Source organism: Triticum aestivum, chromosome 1B (genome assembly GCF_018294505.1).
Source record: "Triticum aestivum cultivar Chinese Spring chromosome 1B, IWGSC CS RefSeq v2.1, whole genome shotgun sequence".
Classification (NCBI taxonomy): domain Eukaryota; kingdom Viridiplantae; phylum Streptophyta; class Magnoliopsida; order Poales; family Poaceae; genus Triticum; species Triticum aestivum.
Window position 1 is genome coordinate 13995205 of NC_057795.1, and position 24045 is coordinate 14019249.

The following is a 24045-nucleotide window of genomic DNA, read 5'->3' on the forward strand; positions in this document are numbered from 1 at the left end:
GGAGCACCACCGCCGACAGATCTTCAACTTGTGAACCTGTGGATGGAGCCAACGACGCCGATGTGGACACGACCTTGCACACGCTGTCGTCGTTGTCGACGTCGCCCTGAGTGAGTCCGATCTGTTTTGCCAGGCTCCGCACCTCGTGGGACACCTAGTTGTTGAAAGCAGTCTGCGCCTCTGCCCGCTTGTCCGCGAGCACTTTCTCCTCGGCGAATTTGGGGAGCGGGGTTTCCATAAGCAGGTTGGTGGTATGCTCCCCCATGGCGGTTGGGAGCTACAACATCTGTGCTGAAGGCTTGGAGGGCAGCGTGTCAACCACCCCGAGCGGATCGAACCCCACATATGATTTTGTGCGATCTCACTGGTGGAATCGCACCTTCGGTGGTGGATGTTACCGATCTGGTCAACGGAGAAGGGATGCCGTGGTGCAAAGAAATTCCTGATGAGATTGAAGGCTCTGGATATCAATTGTGACAACCGACCGGGCTAGATAAATCGCACATGGAAGGATTTAGGGAGAGGAGAGGTACGAGACGAGATGAGGTAGGGAAGGGGATGGGATTTTTCTGAGCGTTATACTCGCTGTTGTGTCCAATGAGGACCATATACGCACACGGCAACGCTTGGGCCACATGCGGCCCAAAGCTACCCACTGGGCTCAGCCCACCTCTTACACACTTCTCCTTCTCCTCCTTGTCTACCGCTACGCCAGCAACAGCCAGCGCTGGAAATAAAGGAAAAACATATTTCTACTTCACCAGAGTACTGCAAGAAGGAAGCACACCAACTATTTGACGATAAACACAAAGAAGCAACTAATTCAGACGCAGCTCGGGACGTAAACCAACAAGACCTTGCTTATGAATTTTTTTTTAAAGAAAAGAAACTTAAGATATTAGAAATGTAATAGGTCAGTCATTCGTATAATACCTTCCATGCATGGATTAAAACACTCCTCTTTTATCCTAAAGCTCCGTAGCTTCAGCTTCTCCAGACTATGGCGGGCATTGAGCCCCTGGAATCCATTCCGGCAGTTTGGCAAGGTTGCCTTACCAGGCACTGATATGATCATTCAGTTTCCTCCATTCTACCGCAAATTTTGGTTAGTCTGCCAAAAAGCAGCCAATGGCTACTAAACTCACTATTGCTAGCGGAAGTCCTTTACATTTCTTTAGGATCAGATTTGCCTGTTCAACCAACTAGGGATACTGCTCATACAAATTCGTAGCCCTTCAAATAACTGAAATGGATACAAGTTAAGATTATAAGTATTTGTATCAATTATAATCAGTTATATGTGTTATAACTTATTTATATTGAATTAGTTTTCTATTTGTGGTAGTCAGGAACTGATTAGTTTGCATGTGTAAGTCACAATGTTCTAACCTTTGTTCGCTGGGAAAGATGCTCAGTAGTTAGTTAATAACATGACATCATGCTACTGTAGTTGGTCGCGATCTGGGTCTATTATGATTATATAAGTTGATTTCACTAACCAGCATGGTGGTAACGTCGAGTCTGAGTTGAGCACCGACCACTTTGCTCTTCATGTTGTCTCAAGGTTCGCCAATCTACCTTGAAGTTGCTAGAGACGGGCTCAAGGACAATCCATCATATGGTGGTCTATGTGGTGGCAAAGGATGCCGGCCAAGATCTCATCATTGCTCGAAAGGATGAATTTTGTGGACCTCACCATCTATTTCCCCGGTTCAGGTGAGACCTTGGTCTCCTCTCCCTCTCTGAGATGGTGCCGGCCATTGAGCAGATGACTTAGTGTTTGGACATACATAGTAGAAAATCGTCTGGCAAACTATAGCCGCACGGAATGCATCATGGGAGTGTAACTTAACCACAGTATCCCATCTATTGAGGAACTTGTGCTTCTCGATTGTAACTTTATGAACATTGAATAAACTCCTTTTACCACGCAAAAAATCTGCGTCATTATAGCTGCATGGTCCGTTATATGAGTTGCGAATATGCCGTAGCCTATATCCATCCACAAATTTTAAGGTTTATGGATGTCACATAGAATATATGGGCGATATGTACGTGATTATCAGAGAATTACCTGGTGTCATGTGAGACCTGCTGGACATACATGGGTCTGCCTCCCGCCACCCACCCGTCGTTGTAGCGTCGGGTGGGGGGGGGGGGGGGGCAGGGGAACCGTTGTGGCGCCGGTTGGTGGATAGGTGGACCCTAGGTCGCCTTTAGCTTTTTAGAAAAAGGAGGATATATCCCCGGCCTCTGCATAGGGGTGAAGCATGCTGTCATTTAATTATTATTCGCAAGGACCTTAGAAAGTAATACATCAGTAGGCCAGAAGCCTCCATCTTGGTAACACCTGTCGCTACTCTTGTCCCTTTGATGAAGGGGTGCCGAATGTACGAGCCTAATACCAAACAGACATCGCATCAAAACCTAACATCTAAAGCCGGGTACCCCATCCAAGCCACAATGCCAGGACTACCGGTCCGGCGCACTCTCAGTGGGCACCACATGTTTACGCTGCAAGGGCCGTCACAACTGTCTTCCATTGATCCATCTTCAGAGCAGATACTGACGCATCGGCCTTGCCAGGCCTCACTACCATACACGCCACCACGACGCTAGACAACATCGTCCTCCTGCGTGAGTCCATCACTGCACATCGGACGCAGAGTCTCCACTGCGCACGCCGCCGAGATCCCAGCCATCAATGTGTAGGACGAAGCACCGCTCCACCAAAGATGTCGTCCAATGGTCCCTCGAGCTAGTGTACACCTCCAAGAATGATGCTCCCAAGGGGAAAACGACATAAGAGCGCCGCATTATACAATCTACTGATCTAGGGTTTCCCCCGGAGGTAGCAGACTGTGGTCTGGAACTTCTCAACAACGACGCCTTCAAGGAGGGAATGGCACCCAAGAGCGCCGCCATCGCCGGCCTTGGCAGCTAGCCGAGAGCAGGTTTTCATCCAGGTTAGTTCAAAGAACCTCCATCAAGTGTCTTGTACACGGATCGCCACCATCTCTGACGGGGACTAAATGAAAAGATTCCAGCCGCCGCCGCTTGACCGGCCACGGCACCACCACGATGCCTAAGCAGCCGGCATGGTCAGGCCTACCATGCTAGCCCATTGCCGCAGAATCGAGGCGCTGGCCCGCCGAAGCCCATCTGGGTCGGGCGAGATCCGCGAACCCGGCCGTCACCATGGGGCGCCTTCGACGTGAGGTGACAGCACCTCGACTGTCGCCGCCGCCACTCACACCGCTGGGATCCCGCCGGTCCTTGCCACTGGATCACCGTCGTGATGTGTCGCTGCCGCCAGCCTTTAGCTAGCTAGCCATAAATTTTTTTGGGAAAAAGTGATCGAAGCAAGTAGGGTATGTTTGGTTTATGAATACAGTGTTCCACCACAAAGGTACTAGTATTAGATAAGTCCTATTGACAATGTAGTTTGGACGTCAGATGAGATAGTTTATTGACCAGAGACAAATTTCTATCAAGTGAGAGAGACGTCTCAACTAAACATGGAAGGGAAGAGCCAAGTAGGAGGTATTTCCTCACAACACCACGTCACAAAATTTGTAAGTGATCAACGTGCTCCTTCTTCGGTAGGACATCGTTTTCCTTGGAGGTTAAACTATTGTTACCGAGCTATCATGAAAGTCAAAGACTTGTCTGCAAGCTACTTCCCCAATCACCCCCTTTCCTACCCACCCCTGCTGCTTTTCTCACTTATTGCAAGACTGGTCTTACAATAAGTTACAAAAAGCCGGATAGTTCGTTATATCATACGTACAATCACCCCCTCTCCTAGCATATCAACCTCTGCTGCTTCCACAACCCCCTGTTGGTGCCGTGTGGGAGATAGAGAGAGAGGCGGCTATGGCGAGGCACTTCCTGCTCAACACGGGAGACCGTATGCCCTCGGTGGGGCTCGGCACCTGGCAGGCCGACCCTGGCGTCGTCGGCGCCGCCGTCTACGCCGCCGTCAAGGTACGCACAAACCCCCAACTATTTATTTTTCTCATCTCTCGCTTCACCATCCTGATGGCATGTTTTTCACCCTCTATCTATCCCTTCGTACTGTCCTGTTTCCTTGTTTTTTCTTTGATGAGATCGTGAATATTTTGTTTCGTAATTGCTTCCGGATCGTGCAGGCGGGTTACCGACACATCGATTGCTCCAGCGAATACGGCAATGAGAAGGAGGTAAAACTACTGTCAAATCAACCAGCTACCTGTAAAGATTTCTTTTTGTTCAGTCCACCGTAAAAAAGCACCTTCTGGTAAGTCCAGTATGTTTTTTAATGTGCGCATGATCGGCTGCCCTTGCAAACGCAACCAGAAAAGCATAGTGATAAGCAGTGCAGTTCTGGACATTTCTCCTATCCAACTGGGTATTTCTTCTGTCCATCCCTCTCGAACATTTAACTATGCGAGATTAATTCAGGACTACTTTGCAATATCAGTGGCAAATTGACATACGCTGCCTGCAGTATCTTCTGGATTCGTGCTACATAACAACGGGAGTAGAGGAGGCCTGATTTCAATTATTTGCATTATCCAGATTGGTTTGGCGCTGAAGACACTATTTGAAGAGGGTATAGTGAAGCGTGAAGATCTGTTTATCACCTCTAAGCTATGGTAACCCCAAATCTCTGGATACCTTAGTAATTCTGTCTCTCTGCAACTCTAGTCGAGTATAGATGCGTATTTTAAGCTTTTAGTAGTTCACATCTAACTTACTTTGGATGCCTTAATTTTTCAGGAATGACTGTCACGCTCCTGAAGATGTGCCAGAGGCACTAAATAAAAGCCTCAATGATTTACAGCTTGATTACTTGGATCTTTATCTTGTGAGCACCTCCTATTTACAATAATATTTCAGTACCTGACTTCCTCTAGTCTGGTCTTTAGAACATTAATATATCACTTTTATGTGTACCGATGGCACTACTTTTGTATGTTATCATTTAGTTAGAAAGTCTCCTCAGCAAGAAATGAGCACTCATCTAGTCTATATTATGCATAAATTTTAATCACAGTTAATGAAAAGGTTATGTATCCATGCTTGTCTATTGGGTTCTATTGCTATGGTATTTAGATGTGTCCTATTAGAATTCTTTCTATTCAGTTAGCTATATTACATTGATGGACGTTGTTCCATCTTATTTGATATGCATAATGTTGGTGCTACTGATTTCCGGTGTTAGATTCTCAATTATTTCAAGATCACTTCTGTTGTTCGTTCTTGGTACTTTGAATACATTGCAGATAAGATTATGTATGTTCAATGAGTTTTTATCTCTTGTGTTGTCCAACATATTCTTCTGGTTCTGGTACCTTCAACTTAGCGTTACATGATTACGTGTTGGAAATGTTTAGTAGGATGTTTACAAATGATTTGGTTAAAATCTCTGATCCTCTGTGTGTTTGTAGATCCATTGCCCATTTAGTGTCAAGAGGGGAAAAGACCATAGCCCTGAAAACTTTGTTACACCTAACATCCCTGTTACTTGGGGGGCAATGGAAAAGTTACATCATGCTGGCAAAGCTCGCGCGATTGGTGTGAGTAACTTCTCATCAAAGAAGTTGGGTGACTTGCTTTCTGTAGCTCGTGTACCTCCTGCTGTTAATCAGGTGGAATGTCATCCTGGTTGGCAGCAAACTAAGCTCCACAACTTTTGTCAGTCAACTGGAGTTCATCTTAGTGTAAGTCTGATGACCTCAACTATTTCTATATTAGACAGTTAGTGTGATTGTCTTGTGTGTTATTTATCAGTAAAGAAGCTGGATTGCTTTTGCGAAATACTTTGTTGTTGTTGTTATCGTTCTTTTCTCACCCGTATGTTTTGGCAGGCTTACTCACCACTAGGTTCACCTGGTACTACTTGGATGAATGGTAACGTCCTTAAAGAACCAATGATTATCTCAATAGCTGAGAAACTCGGCAAGACAACTGGACAAGTGGCTCTGCTCTGGAACATCCAGATGGGTCACAGTGTACTACCAAAGAGCACAAATCAAGAAAGGATAAAGAAAAACCTCGATGTTTATGATTGGACAATTCAAGATGATGTGCTTGCAAAGTTCTCAGAGATTCAGCAGGTATGCTTAGCTATACTTTAATGAGGATAAATCAATGATATTTATTATTGATAATTAAAGGTCTTTATAGGATGACAGATGAACGAATCTCTCGGAGCATGCTAAATTGTTAGGTTGAGGTAGCATTTGTTCGTTTTTGTGCTTTCAGAGACTGGAGCACCAGTGTATCGTGACATGATTCTAATAATGGCGTTTTATTCACTGTTATTCGTGGCAGTATTAGACTATTAGTTAACCTGGGTAAAACCAAATTCATACTATCGATATCTGATGTTCTCTTTTGCTTGCTACATAGGGCACAACTATGTGTCCTTAGCCCTATTGTTCATATAAATAGCTCTTTTTGGTATGAATCCACCTAAGATAAGCAAAAGTCATGTCGATCAGCCCCTGTCATCAATTGTTTTCTAGAACAATATTAGTAGCAGCAGAAATTATAATACCATGACATGCTTTATGAAGTGGGTGAGTTTCTGCGTAACAGAAATTTCTAGAAGGTCTTTCAACCATTCATTCATTGATTCATTGTTAATTTGCATCCACTTTTTTCCCCTTTAAGACCATTTCACAGGAAAAAGTGAGCGCATCTGATGATTTTTATCTTGTTGTCTTTAGGCTAGGCTGTTGAGAGGCGACTTTATGATTAATCCACAGAGCGTTTACAAGACCCATGAGGAGTTCTGGGATGGTGAAATTTAATTCCCGTCAATCCATCTTATCTCAAAAGTTGTTCTTCACAAATGAAGGTTCAGTGGCCAGTGTTCTGATTCTATCATGTATCATGGACTATGTTGTCACTATGCATCTACCCCTCTGGAGATGTTGTCCATTCACTAGCGTAAGATCCCCATGATTGTGTGTAGTCCACCCCAGGTGTCTTGTCGCGCCGTGGGCGATGCCACAGTGAAGGTTGGCGCATCGTCCTCGTGTTTTGGGGACCCTGTTCTGTTTTGAGTACAAAGAGAATCGTGAAGTTAAGCACTGTAGCTTTTGTCAGCTAACTGGCATTCATCTCTCTGTAGATGTGCACCGCATTATATATGTGTATCCACTAAGAAAGTGGCAAAATTGTGTTTAAAAATGCTATTTGTATTGTTGGATATATATATATGTTTAGATCTTATACATGAGAAGAAAAGTTGTGACGTAGCCTGCATAGAAACCCGGGCAGGAGGAAGAATCTAGGTTTTGAGATACAACTGGTTAGATTTGAAGGTGAAGTGACCGCTGCTTCGTCCGTTGACCTTGATATATTTCATACACTAAACATACACCATTACATGTTATTTGTCAAAATTTGGTATTTTGTGCTTGTTTGTTATATGTAAGTCATTTACTCTATTTGTAGTCATTTCACAAATATAATTGAAATTTGAAATGGAGCTATTTAACCTTTAGGCTGTATCACTAGTAGAAAAGGGGGCATCAGTCCCGGTTCGTAAGGGCCTTTAGTCCCGGTTCTTGAACCGGGACTAAAGGGTCGTGACTAATGCCTCCCCCCTTTAGTCCCGGTTCAAACTGGAACCGGGACTAAAGGTCGCAGCCACGTGGAGCTCCACCTTTATGATTTTCTTTTTTGAAGTTTTTTTGGAATTTTTTATTTTCAAATTTCTAAATTATTTTAGCCTCTAATCTCTAATCACCACCCCTCATCACTGCTCAATTTATCCTCTAATCTCTAATCACCCCTCATCATTCCTAATCATCTAACTTCCCGAACGGTCATCCATCCTCCCACTCCCCCAGCCTGAGCACGCTTAACTTCCGGGTTCTATTCTCCCTCGTTTCCAAGTCTGCACTTGTTGTTTTCCTGACAATAGTAAGATGCCAATCCTATTAACCCTCAGGAATTTTGCGTGAGCATGAAGTGACACATTTCACTGTTTGAGTTTGAAACTATTGTTTTAAAAAACAATAATTATTTAGTAACACTAATGTTTCTTGAATAATTAGTTTGACCATTGTTTGACCACAGTTTGACCACAGTTTGACCAGATTTGACCAAAATTCAAAATAACTGAAATAATTATTTAGTAACACTAATATTCTAGAATAATTAGTTTGACCATTGTTTGACCACAGTTTGAAATTTTTTCGATTTTTTCCACTCTAGATCTTAAAAGCCCCGTAACTTTTTTTCTGTTAGGTTTTTGAGGATTTTGAAAATGTTTAACTAAGTTCCCCCGATTAAATTTGGATGTAACTTTTCGAGTAGATGATTTTTCATATAAAAAACTTTTTCATCCGAGTCAGTATGCAAAAGTTATGCCCATTTTGCTAAATTCTAGAGAGATTTTGCAAATAAAGTCGAAATTCACTTTTGCAAATTTTCCCAATAACTAGACCACATATCACATGGGAAACTTATTTTTTTTATTTTTTTGACATTTTCATCATTTTCTTTTATTTCTTTTTAAACTGAAAAGGCGATCCACATGGGGGGGGGGGTGGAGTTTGAAAATGTGTGACCTTTAGTACCGGTTCGTGCCATGAACCGGTACTAATGCCTCAAACCCCATTAGTACCAGTTGGTGGCTCGAACCGGGACTAAAGGTCTAACCTTTAGTCCCGGTTGGTGCCACGAACCGGTACTAATGGGCATCGCACCCTTTAGTACCGGTTGGTGCCGGGACTAAAAGGTCGAGACGAACCGGGACAAATGGCCCACATGGCCCCTGGGCGCACGAACCGGGACTAATGCCCCCATTAGTCCCGGTTCTAGACTAAACCGGGACTAATGGGCTAACCACTACAAGAAATATGTCGACTTGTGACCACCACTATTGGTCACTGAAAGGTCACAAATTTCCATTTGCGACCTTTTTATGATCAAAAACAGAAGGTCAAAAGTTGGCCGTCATAAACTGACTATAGCAACCTTTCTTCTGGAATGGTCGAAGATGTTTACAACCAAAATATTCCTACTGTGGCATTTTGGTCACTAGCAACCTCCCCAGGCCACGTAGGCATCCAGCATGGCAAGCTGACGTGGCACAAGATTCAGCCCGGTCCAATTCGGTTTTCTACATGGGCCTAGCCCAACAATTCAGCCTATTTGTGTTTTTTTTTGTCTGTCAATTTTGGTTGGGTTCATGGGCCAAGCCCAATATTGCAGCCTTTTTATTTCCAGGTGATCCTTTTTTAGACCATTTATTTTTTGGGTCGCATCTATTTCTCAATTGGGCCTCAGCCTTTTTACAGTCCATTTCCTTATTTTTTAGTTTTTTCCCTATGAATATTATTTGGAAAATGCCCATTTTAGATGCCAAATACTATTAGGTCCCACTTGTCAGGTTCTAATTAAAGACAAACCAGGTTTCAATTTCCACACAATTATTTCAGTCAGAACAACAAAGAAATGAAAATTTTCAAACCACATGCCAATTTTGGCTAAGAGCACAATCTTTACATAATTCATTTCACCATTACATGTGATACTATCACAACATATAACTACTACTACAACTATACTCCTGACTTCACTTTCAGGCTGGAGCTTCTTAAATGAGAGGAAACACCATTTCTGGATGTGTTCGTACAAACTGAACAAAGGCATCTAACAATAAACCAAAAGAGTTAGAAACAAAATAAAAAAATATAGAACGCAGCTACGGACTAAATCATGAAGTATCTCTACATGTAACATGTAACAGTAATAACCACCACCACAACCAAGCTCACAACAGCAAGTCCACAGAAGAAAAAAAACTCTATAAAGCAGTAAAGCCCAACTCTTACTGTTTAGCAGGCTGCACCTCTTTCCTTCTCTGCCGCAGCAGCAAGAAGCAGCCACACAAGCAGCAGTAGCTCAGCAAGCTTCCAGGAACAGCACAAGGGAGCAGCAGCTGCAGTTCCTCCTCTGTTCAGCAGCACCAACAGCAGCAGCTCCCCGCCGCAGCCTGACTCGCACGCAGCCCAAATCCACCGCCGCCTTCTTCCTCCTCTTCTTCACGCCGCAGCCGCCTGCACCCTCCTCGGCCGCCCCCTGCGCAGCTATATCCACCCCAGGGACACGAAGCAGGACAAGAGGAAGCAACTCCCTCCCTGCCGCGTCACAGCTCCTCGAGCCCAGCCGCACCGCTGCCGCCACGCGCACACAGCCTAAAATGAAGCATATAAAACATCAAACAAAGACATAAATGGCAAGCAGTATAAAAATCAAGGTAGCACTAGTATATTTTAACTGAGCTTGCAACCATCAATATAGTTTGCTTATAAGAAAACATACGGTCTGATGCTTATGTGCTACTAGATTACTCCAGACAAATTGCAAACTATGCACTCAATTTGATACATGCTTAACAGTTTTAATGTAAACCAACAGTTAAACCTGAAAAGATGCAAAGCTGAAATCTAACTGATGACTGTAGCAAGAGTGCTCCCAGCACAATATCACAATTCTGCATTTCTAACTTGTACTTGCAACATTTAATGCTAGCAAGAACATATGGAGGCAGATATAGTTCCAGGAGATAGTACTTTAGCCATTGAAAAAACAAGCAGTTTACTGAGATAGGGCAGTGGTAGAAATACAATCAAAGTTACTCAATCATAAGGCATGTGAGCAGGACATGATGAATATGGCATGAAACACCAGCAATGCAATACTGCAACCAAATTATCATAGTTCAATATCTTTGCTCAATGGGAATTAATTAAGGAAGGGTTCAGCATGCCAATGCATTTTGGTGTGGATATTCTGGACTTTGATGCTGCTAGGTTCATTTGTCAAATGAATACATCAGGAACAAAGTGTGAGCAATAGCAATAGAAATGCATGTGTACCTCATGCAGGAGTGGAGGTTGGCGTAGGCAAGGGCGTCGTCGGGGTGGCCGGAGGCGGCGAGGCGGCGCTTGAAGGACGAAATGTGTTGACATATACTCAGCTCCGTGTTGAATTCGACCGGCCAATCCCAGCTCTTAAACCAGCTTGCAGATCGACGAACACTTGGCCAATCTGCACAATAATACAGAGACAAAACAATCAACTTGTTGCACACAAGAGGAAGAGGGGATTTCTTTAGAAGAGAAACAGAACTGGACATAGAGCCACATCCCACATTAATAATTTTTTTGCAGCAGTTGTAACATAGAACAAGGACAAATGTTGTATGGACATGAACGATAGGATAAGTGACTACTAGTGAGAAAGCTGAAGGTTGCAAGTTCCCTACTAGTCTCCCGACGCGGGTACTGGTTCATCAAACAGCATGGATCACAAATTGCTTGAAATAAACATGCTAGAACAAGTAGTTGTTGGTCCAGTGAATCCTGGAGAGCTTATTTCTCATGAACAGATACTTGCTAGAACAAATCACAAACAGACAGTGTGCAGGCAGGGTACACAGAGACCAGGAGAAGCAGGGCGTGGGCGGCCGCAGTTCCACAAACACCATACAAGCAAACTCCATTACACAATATGCAGTACATAGGAAGTAATCATCATATTTTCACAAAAACAACATACAATGCAGACATATATACTCACACAAGAAGATCACTGCCTGCAGTTTTATTTAGATGACATACACTGCAAAAATCTTAAGAGAAAACTACTGCACCGAGCAATTTACTTCATGATTAAGCGACATGCTTGTCCAGCGCATGGCAGATGGACTGAAACAACAACAACAATTATGAGGATCAAAACACCACCTAGATAGATGCTTGTTGTTGATCAAAACTATCAAGCAGTGCACGACCAAACAATCTACACATTCACTAATCAATCCAGATTACTATCCTATGACCGAAGAAGCAAATGCCATACCAGGAAATGATTAAACACATAGTATTAGTAGCATGTCCAAAATCCCAATTTTGACATACGCTAAAACGGCAATTTGAATCAGATTTGGTTGTCTCATATATAACATGCAGATCAACAATACACAGCATACCACATTTACCACTAACTAACCAAGCTAATTAAGGTAGCCACGGTCATCTAGAAATTAGTTTAACACAGATTCGTAGCGCTGATATCAAAAGGTTGCCTCAACTAAGGAGCACATATTGACATATAGATGAACTAAGCGACTGATAGGAGCAATGCAACCGAAATCAAAAGGTTCCAGATCATGTACGATGGTTCTATATTTCTATCAATAGATGAGCAATGCAAAAGAAGCAGTAGGGTCACCAAACATTCTGGATAAACATGGACATCAAGCAAACTGTGTACGATAGATAGAAGAAGCTAATTAAGACAGCTCCTGCAATTCGAATCCATCATTTTTCGCACAGATAAGATAAGATGCAGATCAACATTGCACTAGTACATTGATTACCCTTGATAGATGGGGCTAAGATAGATATCCACGCCGTCCAGGAATCAATTAAGCACAAATGGAAGAGAATGGTAGGAGATATATCTGACCAAACTGAACTGAAAGTCTGAAACCACAAGTCTGCATGATGATACAACAAAATAAAATAAAAAAACTGATAAGGAGAGCACAACTTCAATCAGCAATGCAAAAGGACCCCCTTGGATTGAATCGCTTGGTCAACAGCCTCGCATGGAATCTCGATTAATGAGGTGAAGTCGTCAATCAGAATCGGGTGATGGATAGGGTCCCTCCTGCAGTCAAGCCAAGGAATTGGATTCAGCAGTCAGATCAGATCCATGGAATCATCCTTTTCATGTTGACAGTCAGAAAAGAAGAGAAAGGTTTGGAGTTTGGACAGAGACGGACCTCGGAGATGTACATGTGGTCGTCGCAATAGTCGGTGAGGCTGGCGAGCTTCTTGGGGTCGAGGAAGCGGAAGAGGACTGCGACGGCGACGTCGATGTGCTTCTTGGGGTCGAGGATGAATCACCTCTGTTTGGTCGTGCCACGGGTGCGCCGCCACCGACCGGCACGTGATCGAGGACAGGATCCGCTCGTTCAGGGCCGGCGTCTTGGTCTTGGGGACGGCCGCTGCCGTTGTTGGATGGCTCCTTGGTGGAGGCGGCGACTACGACTTCTTGTGAGGGAGCCATGGATGAGTGGTGGGAGGGAGTGGGAAGGGGATCGAGGGAGAGGCAGATGCATCTCGCTGCGTGCACCGGATTTCGCTGGACAGGGGTCTTTGATTCCCGCCTGAGGTCGCCAGGATCGGGCGCCGGAGGTGGCAGCGGCAAGGGAGGAGTGGAGCGCTAGTGGATTGGGGATCGGGGAGAGAAACCCTAGAGGCGGCGGAGGGAAGAGAGAGAGGGAAGCAGCAGAAGGAAGGGTGGAGAGGAAGCCGATCTGGATCGGGGAGGGAGGGTTGGTGGGAGAGGGACGAGAGGTGAGCGAGAGACGCTGGATCGAGGGACTCAGGGAGAGTGTGGACGACTCAGATGGACTACAGGGGGGTGATCCGTGGGCTGCTTCCTGATTGGTTCAAAACATGAGGTATTTATTAAAATTAGCTCTTAGTGCTAAAAACAGGGGGTTTTGTGAAGCAACTAGCAAAATTATTTTGCAAATGGCATCACTAAAATTTTCACTTAGTTTATACCACATTTTACGGATGATCACCAATTTGTGTGCAGCTTCGGTCCTTCTAGCTATTTTTGTTCATTTATACAAATTTCCACCGATTCGGCAGGAAGCGGGTCAAATTTAAACTGCAGGTGCCTCATATTTTGCTCTTTATTTTTTACAAAATTCATTTCTAGATACATGGATATCTACTTAATCAGAGAAACACCAAAAAAAATCCAAGATTCAACCACTAGCTAGGAACGGTCATTCCCGTCGTTTTGACCGCGTTTTGAAACGGGCATAAGAAATTCAAAAAAAATCAAAAAATTGGGAAACCTTCGCATTGTGTCATTATATGTGGCCAAGTTCCTAGGAAAAATAACAAACTTGTAATACGGCAATTATTTTAAAAATGTGTTCTCAGAAATGAGCTATCACGTGTGGAGATCAATGGCTTTCAAGTCAAATGATCAATCTTATGGCCACATTCATGGCATAGTTTGTTCAAATGATCTCATATTGTGCACAAGGGTGCATATTGGAATGGCAAACAATGTTGCGTAAGGAAGTTTTCATTTTCTTTGGACGAAAAAACCATTTTTCATTTTTCGAGTGCCCAAAAGGAGGTTTTTTGTGAAGGACCTCCAAAATAATTGTTGCAAAATTGGACCAAATCATTTTTCTAAAATACTAGGTCATATTTAATGCACAATTGAACAAATGGTTGGGTGTCAAAAGTTTTGATCCACCTCTCGTGAAAAAAGACAAATTTCTGCCGATTCAGATGGAAGTGGGTCAAATTTGAACTGTAGCTGCCTTGTAGTTTGCTATTTATTTTTTTCAAAAATCATTTCTAGGTACATAAGTATCTATTTAATCAAAGAAACACCAAAAAAATTCCAAGATTCAACCACTAGCTAGGAACGGTCAAGCCCGCCATTTTGACCGCATTTTGAAACGGGCATAAAAAATTCAAAAAAAATCAAAAAATTGGGAAACCTTCGCATTGTGTCATTATATGTGGCCAAGTTCCTAGGAAAAATAACAAACTTGCAATACGACAATTATTTTAAAAAAGTGTTCTCAGAAACGAGCTATCACGTGTGGAGATCATTGGCTTCCAAGCCAAATGATCAATCTTATGGCCACATTCATGGCATAGTTTGTTCAAATGATCTCATATTGTGCACAAGGGTGCATATTGAAATGGCAAACAATGTTGCCTAAGGAAGTTTTCATTTTCTTTGGACGAAAAAACCATTTTCCATTTTCCGAGTGCCTGAAATGAGTTTTTTTTTGTGAAGGACCTACCATATATTTGTTGCAAAATTGGACCTAATCAATTTTATAAAATACTAGGCCATATTTAATGCACAATTGACAAAATGGTTGGGTGTCAAAATTTTTGATCCACCTCTGGTGAAAAAGACAAATTCCCGTCGATTCAGTTGAAAGCGGGTCAAATTTGAACTGCAGCTGCGTCATAGTTTGCTATTTATTTTTTTCAAAAATCATTTCTAGGTAAATAAGTATCTATTTAATTAGAAATACATGGTTTGATGGAGAGACATCGAGGTTTGGACGGTGGCCGAGGGCCCCAACTCTAGAGCGCGTAAGCTCGCATGCCCGCCGCGTGGTCATCGCGTGACCGTGGCGTTGCCATGTGTTCTGGGCGGCCTATGCATGTCTAGTGGGTTGGGAACTCCCCAGGTAGGTGCTAGGAAGAAAATCACAACATAAGATTCTCACGAGGAGACCGATCGATGCTCAAACATGAATAAGCAGCCAAGTGTTTGATTAGCGGTATGGGAAATGTACATGGCTAATGGGCGTGAGTTTTGGCTGAGGATGATTAGTTACTAAGAAGACCGTCTTCACAAATTTTCAGCTCAAAAGGAGGAGCCTAGGTGGTACTTGCTTTGCAAACCACCACACTGGACATAAATACAAATGTTGAAGCTCGGCTCAAAATAATGAATGGATTGAGCTGGCATTTGGTGGAGGATGGTTATTTGGGCATAGGAAAGAACTGTAGAAAATGGATACTATTTGGACATGCCAAAGTGGTACTTCCTTCACAAACTGTTACTCTGAACAGAATAGGAAAATGAATATTTTTGAATTATTTTTGAACTAGGCAAGGAAGGTTTTTACATATTTGACGAAGATATGACCCAAAGAATTTATGAGATTTTTTTAGGAATTTTGGGAATGACAGAAATATAGGTTGCTTCACAACCTAGGGCAAAAACTGCCACATGGACATGACACATAGGCAAAACTGATGAGGTGGCGCCTAGTCATAGCAACCCACCACAATTTACAAGGCTATGACCATCTATATTGGTCGTTAACAACTAGAAATAAGGCAGCAGACTAGGGTTGTTTGCTTTATGACCTTTTCGTGTGAGGAAATTACGACCTTTCTGACCAAAATGGTCGCAATGGTTTAGGGTTTGGAGCCCCCCGAACAGCTTTTGACCAATTGGTCTGAAATGGTCATAAATTTGTGACCAATTCTTTGAGGGTCACTGACAGAAGGTCATAAGTTGACATATTTCTTGTAGTGAACCCGGGGTGGACCAAAGCCCTCTTTTCTACTAGTGTATGGGGGGAGTGGAGACACTTTTGAATGGGCTTGAGTGGGGGTGCAAGGGCCAAAAAAATAAAAATAAAAATAAAGAAGAGAAGAAAACAATATGTTTGTCGATTGTTTTTTGGCTGACACTCTAATTCGTCAATTCGAGCGTCCCGCGGATTGCCAATGGCCCATCCATCTGGACCATCCATTTGTCCCAGGTCCAACGGCCGCCTCAAGCCGAGGTGTCAGTGTTGCTCGCTTGATGACCTTATTCTTCTACCAGCACTATCGTTGCTGAATGTCGTCTTGCCTCCGATGTTGCATCACCTCGCCCGGCTCTCTAGCCACTCGCCCTCGCCCACTCTTCCTCTTCCATGACGTCGTCAACGCTAACCGCGACTAGCCGGACTCGACGCGCCAGTAGCACCAACTCCTCTTCCCCGGTCCCGCTATTGCTCCTCTTGCTGGCCGTCATGGTCTTCTTGTTGGTCAAGCACGAGTAGAGCGTGTGGGAGGGCAACCTGTACGAACTTCGGGCATGACGCGGTGGTGAGGTAGTGCGTCCGATTAGATGTGGTGGCGAGGCGTGGTGCAGCGGCCTCGAAGAACCCTCACCAATGTTAATTTTTTCTTGTTATTGGTCATCATGTTTGCCGATTTTTTACACAGGGTAAAACCTTCCCTTTTGCTGAGTGCATGCACTCGACAGATCACCTAAACATGAGATGAAATACTCAAATTGATCTCAACCATCCATAGCGGGTTTAAATTTAGTTTTTTTTGTACACGGAATTTTGGTTCCTAATGAAGAGTAAAATCAAAATAAATAGTGAATATATATTTTAAAAACTCTAGTTTTTTTGCAGATGTTCGTATTAGTGTAGCAAGTGTGCTTGAAAATTTCCATGCCATATGGGATAGCAGTTCTTCATTAGTGAAAAAAAACAAAATTAAGTGTAACATCCGGCGTTCGACTTGTTTTTTTTTTTGCACAGGTCAAAATGCTTAAGTCTTTCCCATAAAAAAATTTGCATGTTCCATTTGAGTGCGACAATGAACACATCTAGTTTTGTTCAATTTTTTTTATATTTGTAAAATCTATTTTTGGCATGCAGGAGAATGTGCTCCCTAGAGCCAAAATGGATTTCCGGTTTTGGGGGGTTTCACTTGTGCATATAGACTTGCCAACTGTAAAAAATAGTAACTCCTAAACAAGCTAAATCATCTCCAAAAATATCCCATTCATTTCATGAAAACTATAGTTTGAACACGATGTTGACATTTTTGGTGTCGAACTTTTGTGTTTTTTTGTGTGGATTTCAAAATTTTGTGATTCGTTGGATTTTAATAGATCTGGATCTAAAGAATTTGGACTGGGTTTGACATTACCATTTTGTAACGGATTTGATGATAGATTCTTTAACTTGGATTTAAATTTGACAGCTCTCCATCTTGATGATCTGTGCATCGATCAATGCATTCCATTCCTGACATTCATGGTAGATGATTTTGATTTGAATTCATATTCCATTCCATTCCACGCATATGCATTTTATCGGCCGCAAAGCATAAATGGTTTAATAAATAAGATTTTGAGCAAAGAATATGCTCTTTATTTCAGACACAAGAAGGAACAGCGAGCATGCACTAAACTCTCATTTCTTCTCTGCATCTACCAGATCAAAGATGCAGAGGGAACTCTTAAATACTGCAAAAAAAAAATCGCAAGCTAATCAGCATTATTCGGGCGACAACAGACCGAGTCACGGGGCCTTAGTGCAGCTGCGCTGGCAGAAGTTTGCGACACGGTCCTTGCACTGGAAGCTGTCGCGGCCGGCGACGGTGGTCTTGTCGCAGGTCTTGCAAGCCGGGTTGCAGCCGCTGGGCGATGCGTCCATGCACGTGCACCTGGGCGGGATAGACCTGGTGCAGGTGCCACAGTTGTTGCAGCACAACGACGCACTTGGGGTCGCACCTGCAGGCAGCGACCAATGTCAGTAAGCGGATACACTGACTTACTCGGAGAGGAGATGAAGAAAGACAAAGAAAGGAGGATCCCGTGCTCACCTTGGCTGTGGGCGAGAGGCAGAGCAGCTGCGAGGAGGGCGACGACGGCCAACGCAGCGAGCAGCACCTGGGGCCTCATGCTTGCGTCTGGTTGGCGAGGATTGGCTGTAAAGACTGAATATGTAACAGGGACTGGGTTGGTTCGTGCTGGGAGGTTGATGCCTAATGGGGTGGAATGCCGGGCTTCTTATCGGGTGGAGTCCCAACCGGATCGACTGAGGCGAGAGCACAAGTGACAATAGATCAATGAGCAAGTAGCAGCACGGGCACCAAGCTTTACAGGCAGAGAGCATGTGGGCGTGATCTAGATTGGATCTCTAGCAGTAGCATGCATGCACGAGGCATCATATCCATGGGTGGCCTCCATGTGTTTCACACGTAAATCTATTCAGAAAGGTTGACCACAACTGGTGGCTGCAGACCTTGCAGTGTGTCGAGTCAAGTACCACCTTGGCTTTTCACACATGGGTTAGTTTGTGGCTTGCTGCGTGCGTGTTGATTTTACTAGATGGTAAGGCACGCTCCGCCTTGGCTTTTCACATATGGATTAGTTGGTGGCTGCAGCGTGCCGCCGCATTGATTTTATTGGATGATATGTGACTATATATATATGCAGTGGCGGAGCGTGACCAAAACACAAGAGGGGGCCAAATCCATCTAAAAACACACAATATGCATGAAAAAGCTACTCATCATAGAACATGTGTAAGCGATAATTTGTAGGGACCTGACAATTATATATATGACTAAATAATATGTCGTTTCCATTGTTGCTATATATCTAAATCAGGAATTTATAATGCATCAAACTTTCCAGCATTTAACCGATGCAGTGGACATCTACATGAATAAATTATCATCACTCCTCGCTTCTCAGTTACTTCTCCGTTCCAATAAAAAAATAGGTCATACAATTTCTGTAGTAAACTAGCCAAGCAATTAGCAAGGCAAGCACGAAGCACCAACCAGCAGTGTCCAAGGCGTTTGGTTTCAATCAACAAGGAGCCGCAACCTAGCAAGAGGATTAAGGTCCAGTGCGCACTAGTGCTGGTGCGTGTACCGTCTGGCATGGTGGCTTGCCGGTGTCAGCAGCGTACAGATCCAAGCCTCCAACCGATAAGAAGGGGATACACAAGTCGATAAAGAGGGGGAGCCAAGGAGGTCATCAGACGAACGGACGAGTTCACAATGGTCGGTGGCTCAAATCATGTCAGCGGACAAAGAGCGTCCGATGGTTCACAATAGTTGTGGCCTGGTAGTGATCTATCCCTAGCCCTACATTAGCAGTCTATCGGAGCCGTGGGGAATCGGGGATGGACACTGCTCCTAGACTGCTACTGGCTATTATCTCATGTGCTGTGCTAAAGTAGTGAATATACCTAGTATAAAATTCTTTTTGTAATTTTGGAGGAAGGGGGGGGGGGGGGGGGGGGTCGCTCAGTTCTATCAGTTTTTGGAGAACCGGATGATTTTGGCCAGTCTATCGCTCAGTTCTCTGCCAAAGACTTGTGAGCATCCGTTTGTCCTGTCATTTCACTGTACAAATGTCATTTTAATTTTTCAACAAAAATAACATTCTTATGTATGTCGGTCGTAGATATGTAAATCTGCACCTGCAATACACAAGGCGGTGCATGTTATAGGACGCCTAGACCAGATGGTATTAAGAACTCCGGATTAGATTGTGTCTGTTATGCGGACAAGGCACATCTGTATTGGTTTTTGTTCCCCTATACCAGATGGTGTAGCGCTTTGTTCCCCTAGAAGGGGGCTTCGGGTTGATCCTTGTATTAATTTTGTCAGACTCTGGTGAATAAATAATAAAGATGGTTGTGTGCATCATGGTGATGCTGATGCCGGGGGTAATCCTCCTTGTCGAAAAACCGAAAAAAGAAAAAAAATGCATTCTCGCTCGGTCCACAGAAAAAATTCACCAAAACTCCCCAACAGAGAAAAGTGACACATACATTGCACCACGTGTTCTTACTAGAGGCTTTTTTTAGGTTCCTACTACAGGCATTTGAGAATAACATTTAAAGGGTTGCCCTTAATTAGTGATTACAATAGTTTTGCATAATCAAATCCTTGGATATGAAGGCCGGAATGATAATGTGTCTAGATCAATGACCTTTAACGGGCCATCCTTGATTTGCATGTGATGCCACAAGCTAAGCCTTGTTGAACAAGTCAGCCTGGTAATTTTTCTCTCTTCATTTTTCGGATATAATATATTCATGCAGATATTTTGGGGCCATGGGAACAATTCGGCAAACAATGGTGATAAACTCCAGGCCTATCATGGGCCAAGTATATTATAGGATAATAAAGCCTAATACATACCAACCTATAATTTTTTATAGGTCTATGCACCTGCAAAACCCAGGAGTCTTCATCTCAGGCTGTAGTAGCAGTAGTAACGTGATGAGCTCCGGTAAGACATCCTGGCCCGAGCTGGTGGGCACGCAGACCAATATGAAGCTGGTGATCATCAACCATGACAAGCCCGACATCACATCGTGCTGCTGCAGGTGGGCACCACTGTGAGCCCGCCGGGGTTCCATGCCAAGCGCGTCGTTGTCTTCTTCGATGAGCAAACTGGGATCACCGCAGCTGTTCCAGCAGTTGGTTAACTCCATCATATGGCCCTGGCGCCAACAAAAAACATGGAGTTGTTTTTAGTATGGCTATTATGCTTATGGACATTGAAATTATATGTTATTGCTTGAATAAACAATGATCTATAAATAGTAATGAGTACAAGAAAGAGGCTTGTCAAATTGTAATAATATATATCTCTTTCTACTGTGCTTATTTATATGATTTTTTTCTGAATTATGCATTCTCGTGTAATGTAATTTACATAAGTGTCAAATTTCTCTTATGAATGTTTCACGATAAAGGCCCTTATTTGCCCCAAGATTAAAAAAAACGCTTCGCTTCTCGAGGGTGTACAGTGGCCCGTCCGACCCTCGCTTGCTGTATTTTACATTCCAGTCCATACTCCTTTGAAATTCAGTCACTATCAGGTGCCTCGTAAGGTGGTTAGTAGCCAAATTGACGCAAACTTCATATTAGTGGAAAATTTTAGACTGAGTGTCAAATAGGTTTTTCATGAACAAATAGGTAAGCATGTTTTTATGTAACATGGTTAGTAGCCAAATTGACGCAAAGGAATCTCTCATTTTGCAGCTGCATATTGTTTGTGTGTGCCAGAGCCATAGAAATCATAACATATGGTTCTTTTTTGTTTTCTCTTAGTCATGTTTCTTCAGTTTGAACAAGATTTACAAACTAGCATCAACGCATCAACAAACAGATGCAATAACAAACCAGTATCAATAGGTCTGATATCAATTTTAGATCTGATAACAATGGTCTATCCACGAGCCACCAGTCTGCACTAGTTGTCGAGCCACTGTTCGGCAGGTTGGTGCAAGTGTAACCCCGCGGGAACCTCTGGCACTGCTAATTCAAGACAGATGACATTGTCGCCGCGGGCGCCTCCGCTATCCGCACCAAACCTGAAACAAAAAATGCTTACTACATTCAGTCATCTATACAAGCTCATTAATGTTAGTTACTACTACTAGCAAGACGTACAGTACGTATCATCCATTCAGATACCTTGGGCCACCTTACATAACAAGTTAGACTCCTGTATGTATTTTGCTTCTATAACAGTGCTCTGGTACAAGAGTCAACTTGCTATCCTATCTTTCACAAAAAGGGAAACTTGTCATCCCAGGATCTCTTTTTCGCAGGCCACGAAATTTGCACTTTTTCATTTTTAGGCCATGTTAATTACACTTTTTGGCATGCCAAAATATAGTCTCAAATGACAAAGGTGATGGCCATATTCATTGCATTGTTTACAATAATGTTTCCAAATTAGACACATAGGTGCATCTCAACGTTACAAACAGTGTTGCCAATTAGAGTTTCCGACTTTTTGTACAAAAAATTTAATTTTCATTTTCTAAGTTGCAAAAATGGGAGTTTTTTGTGAAGCAAGTACAAAAATCAGGGTGCAAAATGGCACCACTCCAATTATCTCAGTAAGTACACCATATTTTATGTACAATTCCCAAGTTTCATATCTTTTCTAGTTTTCTGGCTGCTTTTGCATATTTAAATGACTTTATGGCAAATTCCCAAAAGTAACTCAAAATTGAACTGCAAGTGTGTGATAGCTCAATCATAAAAATTAGCAAAAAAAATATTTTTACATACAGAAGTAGTCATTATACGGGAGAACCGCTTAGAGTTTTGAGAGATTCAACCCCTTGTGAAGAATAGTCATGTCGATCATTTTGACCCGTTTTGGAAAACATGAAAGAAAAAGAATACAAAGTTTAAAAAATGCAATCCTTTCGCATGGAGTCATTTTATGTGTACTAGTTGCAAGGAAAAATACCAAACTTTCAATATAACAAATTTTAAAAAAACAAGCCTTCACAAAACGGGCTATAGTGTATGAACATTCATGAAATTCAAGTCAAAGGACCATGGTGATAGTCATATTCATTGCATAGTTTATTATAATGTCCCCAAATTAGGCACATGGGTACATCTTGATATTACAAACAATTTTGCCAAATAGAGTTTCGTAGTTTTTTGTACAAAAAAATAAAATTTCATTTTCTAACTGTAAAAACTAGGTGGTTTTTGTGAAGCAAGTACAAAACTCAGGTGCAAAATGGCACCACTCTAATTATCACAGTAAGTAGAACATATTTTATCCACAATTCCCATGTTTCATGGATTTTGTAGATTTTTAGCTTCTTTCACACATTTAAATGGCTTTAGGCCATTTTCACGAAAGTAATTCAAATCTGTCATAAAAGATAGAAAAAATTATTTTTAGGTACATAAATAGTCATTATATGGGAGAACCACTTAGTGTTTTGAGAGATTCAACCCCTTGTGATCAATAGCCATGCCGACCATTTTGACCCCGTTTTGGAAAAACTAAAACAAAAAGAATACAAGTTTAAAAAATGCAATCCTTTCTCATGGAGTCCTTTTATGTGTACTAGTTGCGAGAAAAAATACCATACTGTCAATATAACTAATTTCAAAAAAAAATCCTTCACAAAACGGGCTATTGTTTATGAACATTCATGGATTTCCTCATCACAGCCATATTCATTGCATTGTTTAGTATAGTGTGCCTAAATTAGACACATAGGTGCGTCTTGACATTACAAACAATGTTGCCGAGTAGAGTTTTCAGCTTTTTTGTACAAAAAAGTGAATTTTCATTTTCGAAGTATCAAAAATGGGTGTCTTTTGTGAAGCAAGTACAGAAAACAGGGTGTAAAATGGCACCACTCCAATATCACAGTAAGAAGACCATATTTTATGCATAATCCAGAGTTTCATAGATTTTCTAGTTTTCTAGCTACTTTCGCACATTTAAATGACTTTATGCCAATTTTCCAAAAGTAATCCAAATTTGAACTGCAAGTACATGAAAAAATTAAAGATTGTTTTTTTTTTGAAAAATCATATTTGTGTTATTGAGTCCATACTTGGACCCTATGCAAAAAAAGAAAATGGATTGCAAACATGAAGATGCCGAGATACGACCTCAAACATGTAGTTTGTTGCTTTTAAAATTTCAAAAAATGCAACCGAACTCAAAAAAGCTTACAGATTGGCATGGTGCGCCCATATGACATCTTGAAGCCATGGTTAAATTTTGAGAAGATTTTACTGACTAATTGATATGTAAAATATGAAATAAAGATGGTAAGAAAACACAAAAGGGTTTTCCGAGTGTAACACTCTGTAAAGGTTCGTTGTGTTCTGATTGGTCGAGCAGACCATCCCATGGATCGTG

The 24045-nt window shown here is 42.5% G+C and overlaps 2 protein-coding genes across 3 annotated transcripts; one reads left to right on the plus strand and one right to left on the minus strand.

Annotated features, from left to right (window-relative positions):
- Positions 1–3807: 3807 nt before the first annotated feature.
- Positions 3808–7125, plus strand: LOC123084580 (aldo-keto reductase family 4 member C10). Of its 2 annotated transcripts, XM_044506108.1 has the most exons (7): positions 3808–3987; positions 4152–4202; positions 4561–4637; positions 4762–4849; positions 5433–5705; positions 5853–6101; positions 6717–7125. In XM_044506108.1, the coding sequence occupies exons 1-7, from the start codon at positions 3877–3879 to the stop codon at positions 6798–6800; spliced, it is 933 nt and encodes a 310-aa protein (XP_044362043.1). In that variant the 5' UTR covers positions 3808–3876; the 3' UTR covers positions 6801–7125. The 2 variants fall into 2 exon arrangements, with proteins under 2 accessions (XP_044362043.1, XP_044362040.1); XM_044506105.1 differs by lacking the exon at positions 3808–3987 and having other exon boundaries at positions 4170–4390; positions 4490–4637.
- A 10557-nt stretch (positions 7126–17682) lies between these two features.
- Positions 17683–18410, minus strand: LOC123084596 (Bowman-Birk type trypsin inhibitor-like). The gene is made up of 2 exons (XM_044506113.1): positions 18204–18410; positions 17683–18111 (listed from the first exon to the last, which is right to left on the minus strand). Exons 1-2 carry the CDS (start codon positions 18280–18282, stop codon positions 17900–17902), a joined length of 291 nt encoding a protein of 96 aa, XP_044362048.1. The 5' UTR covers positions 18283–18410; the 3' UTR covers positions 17683–17899.
- Positions 18411–24045: the final 5635 nt, after the last annotated feature.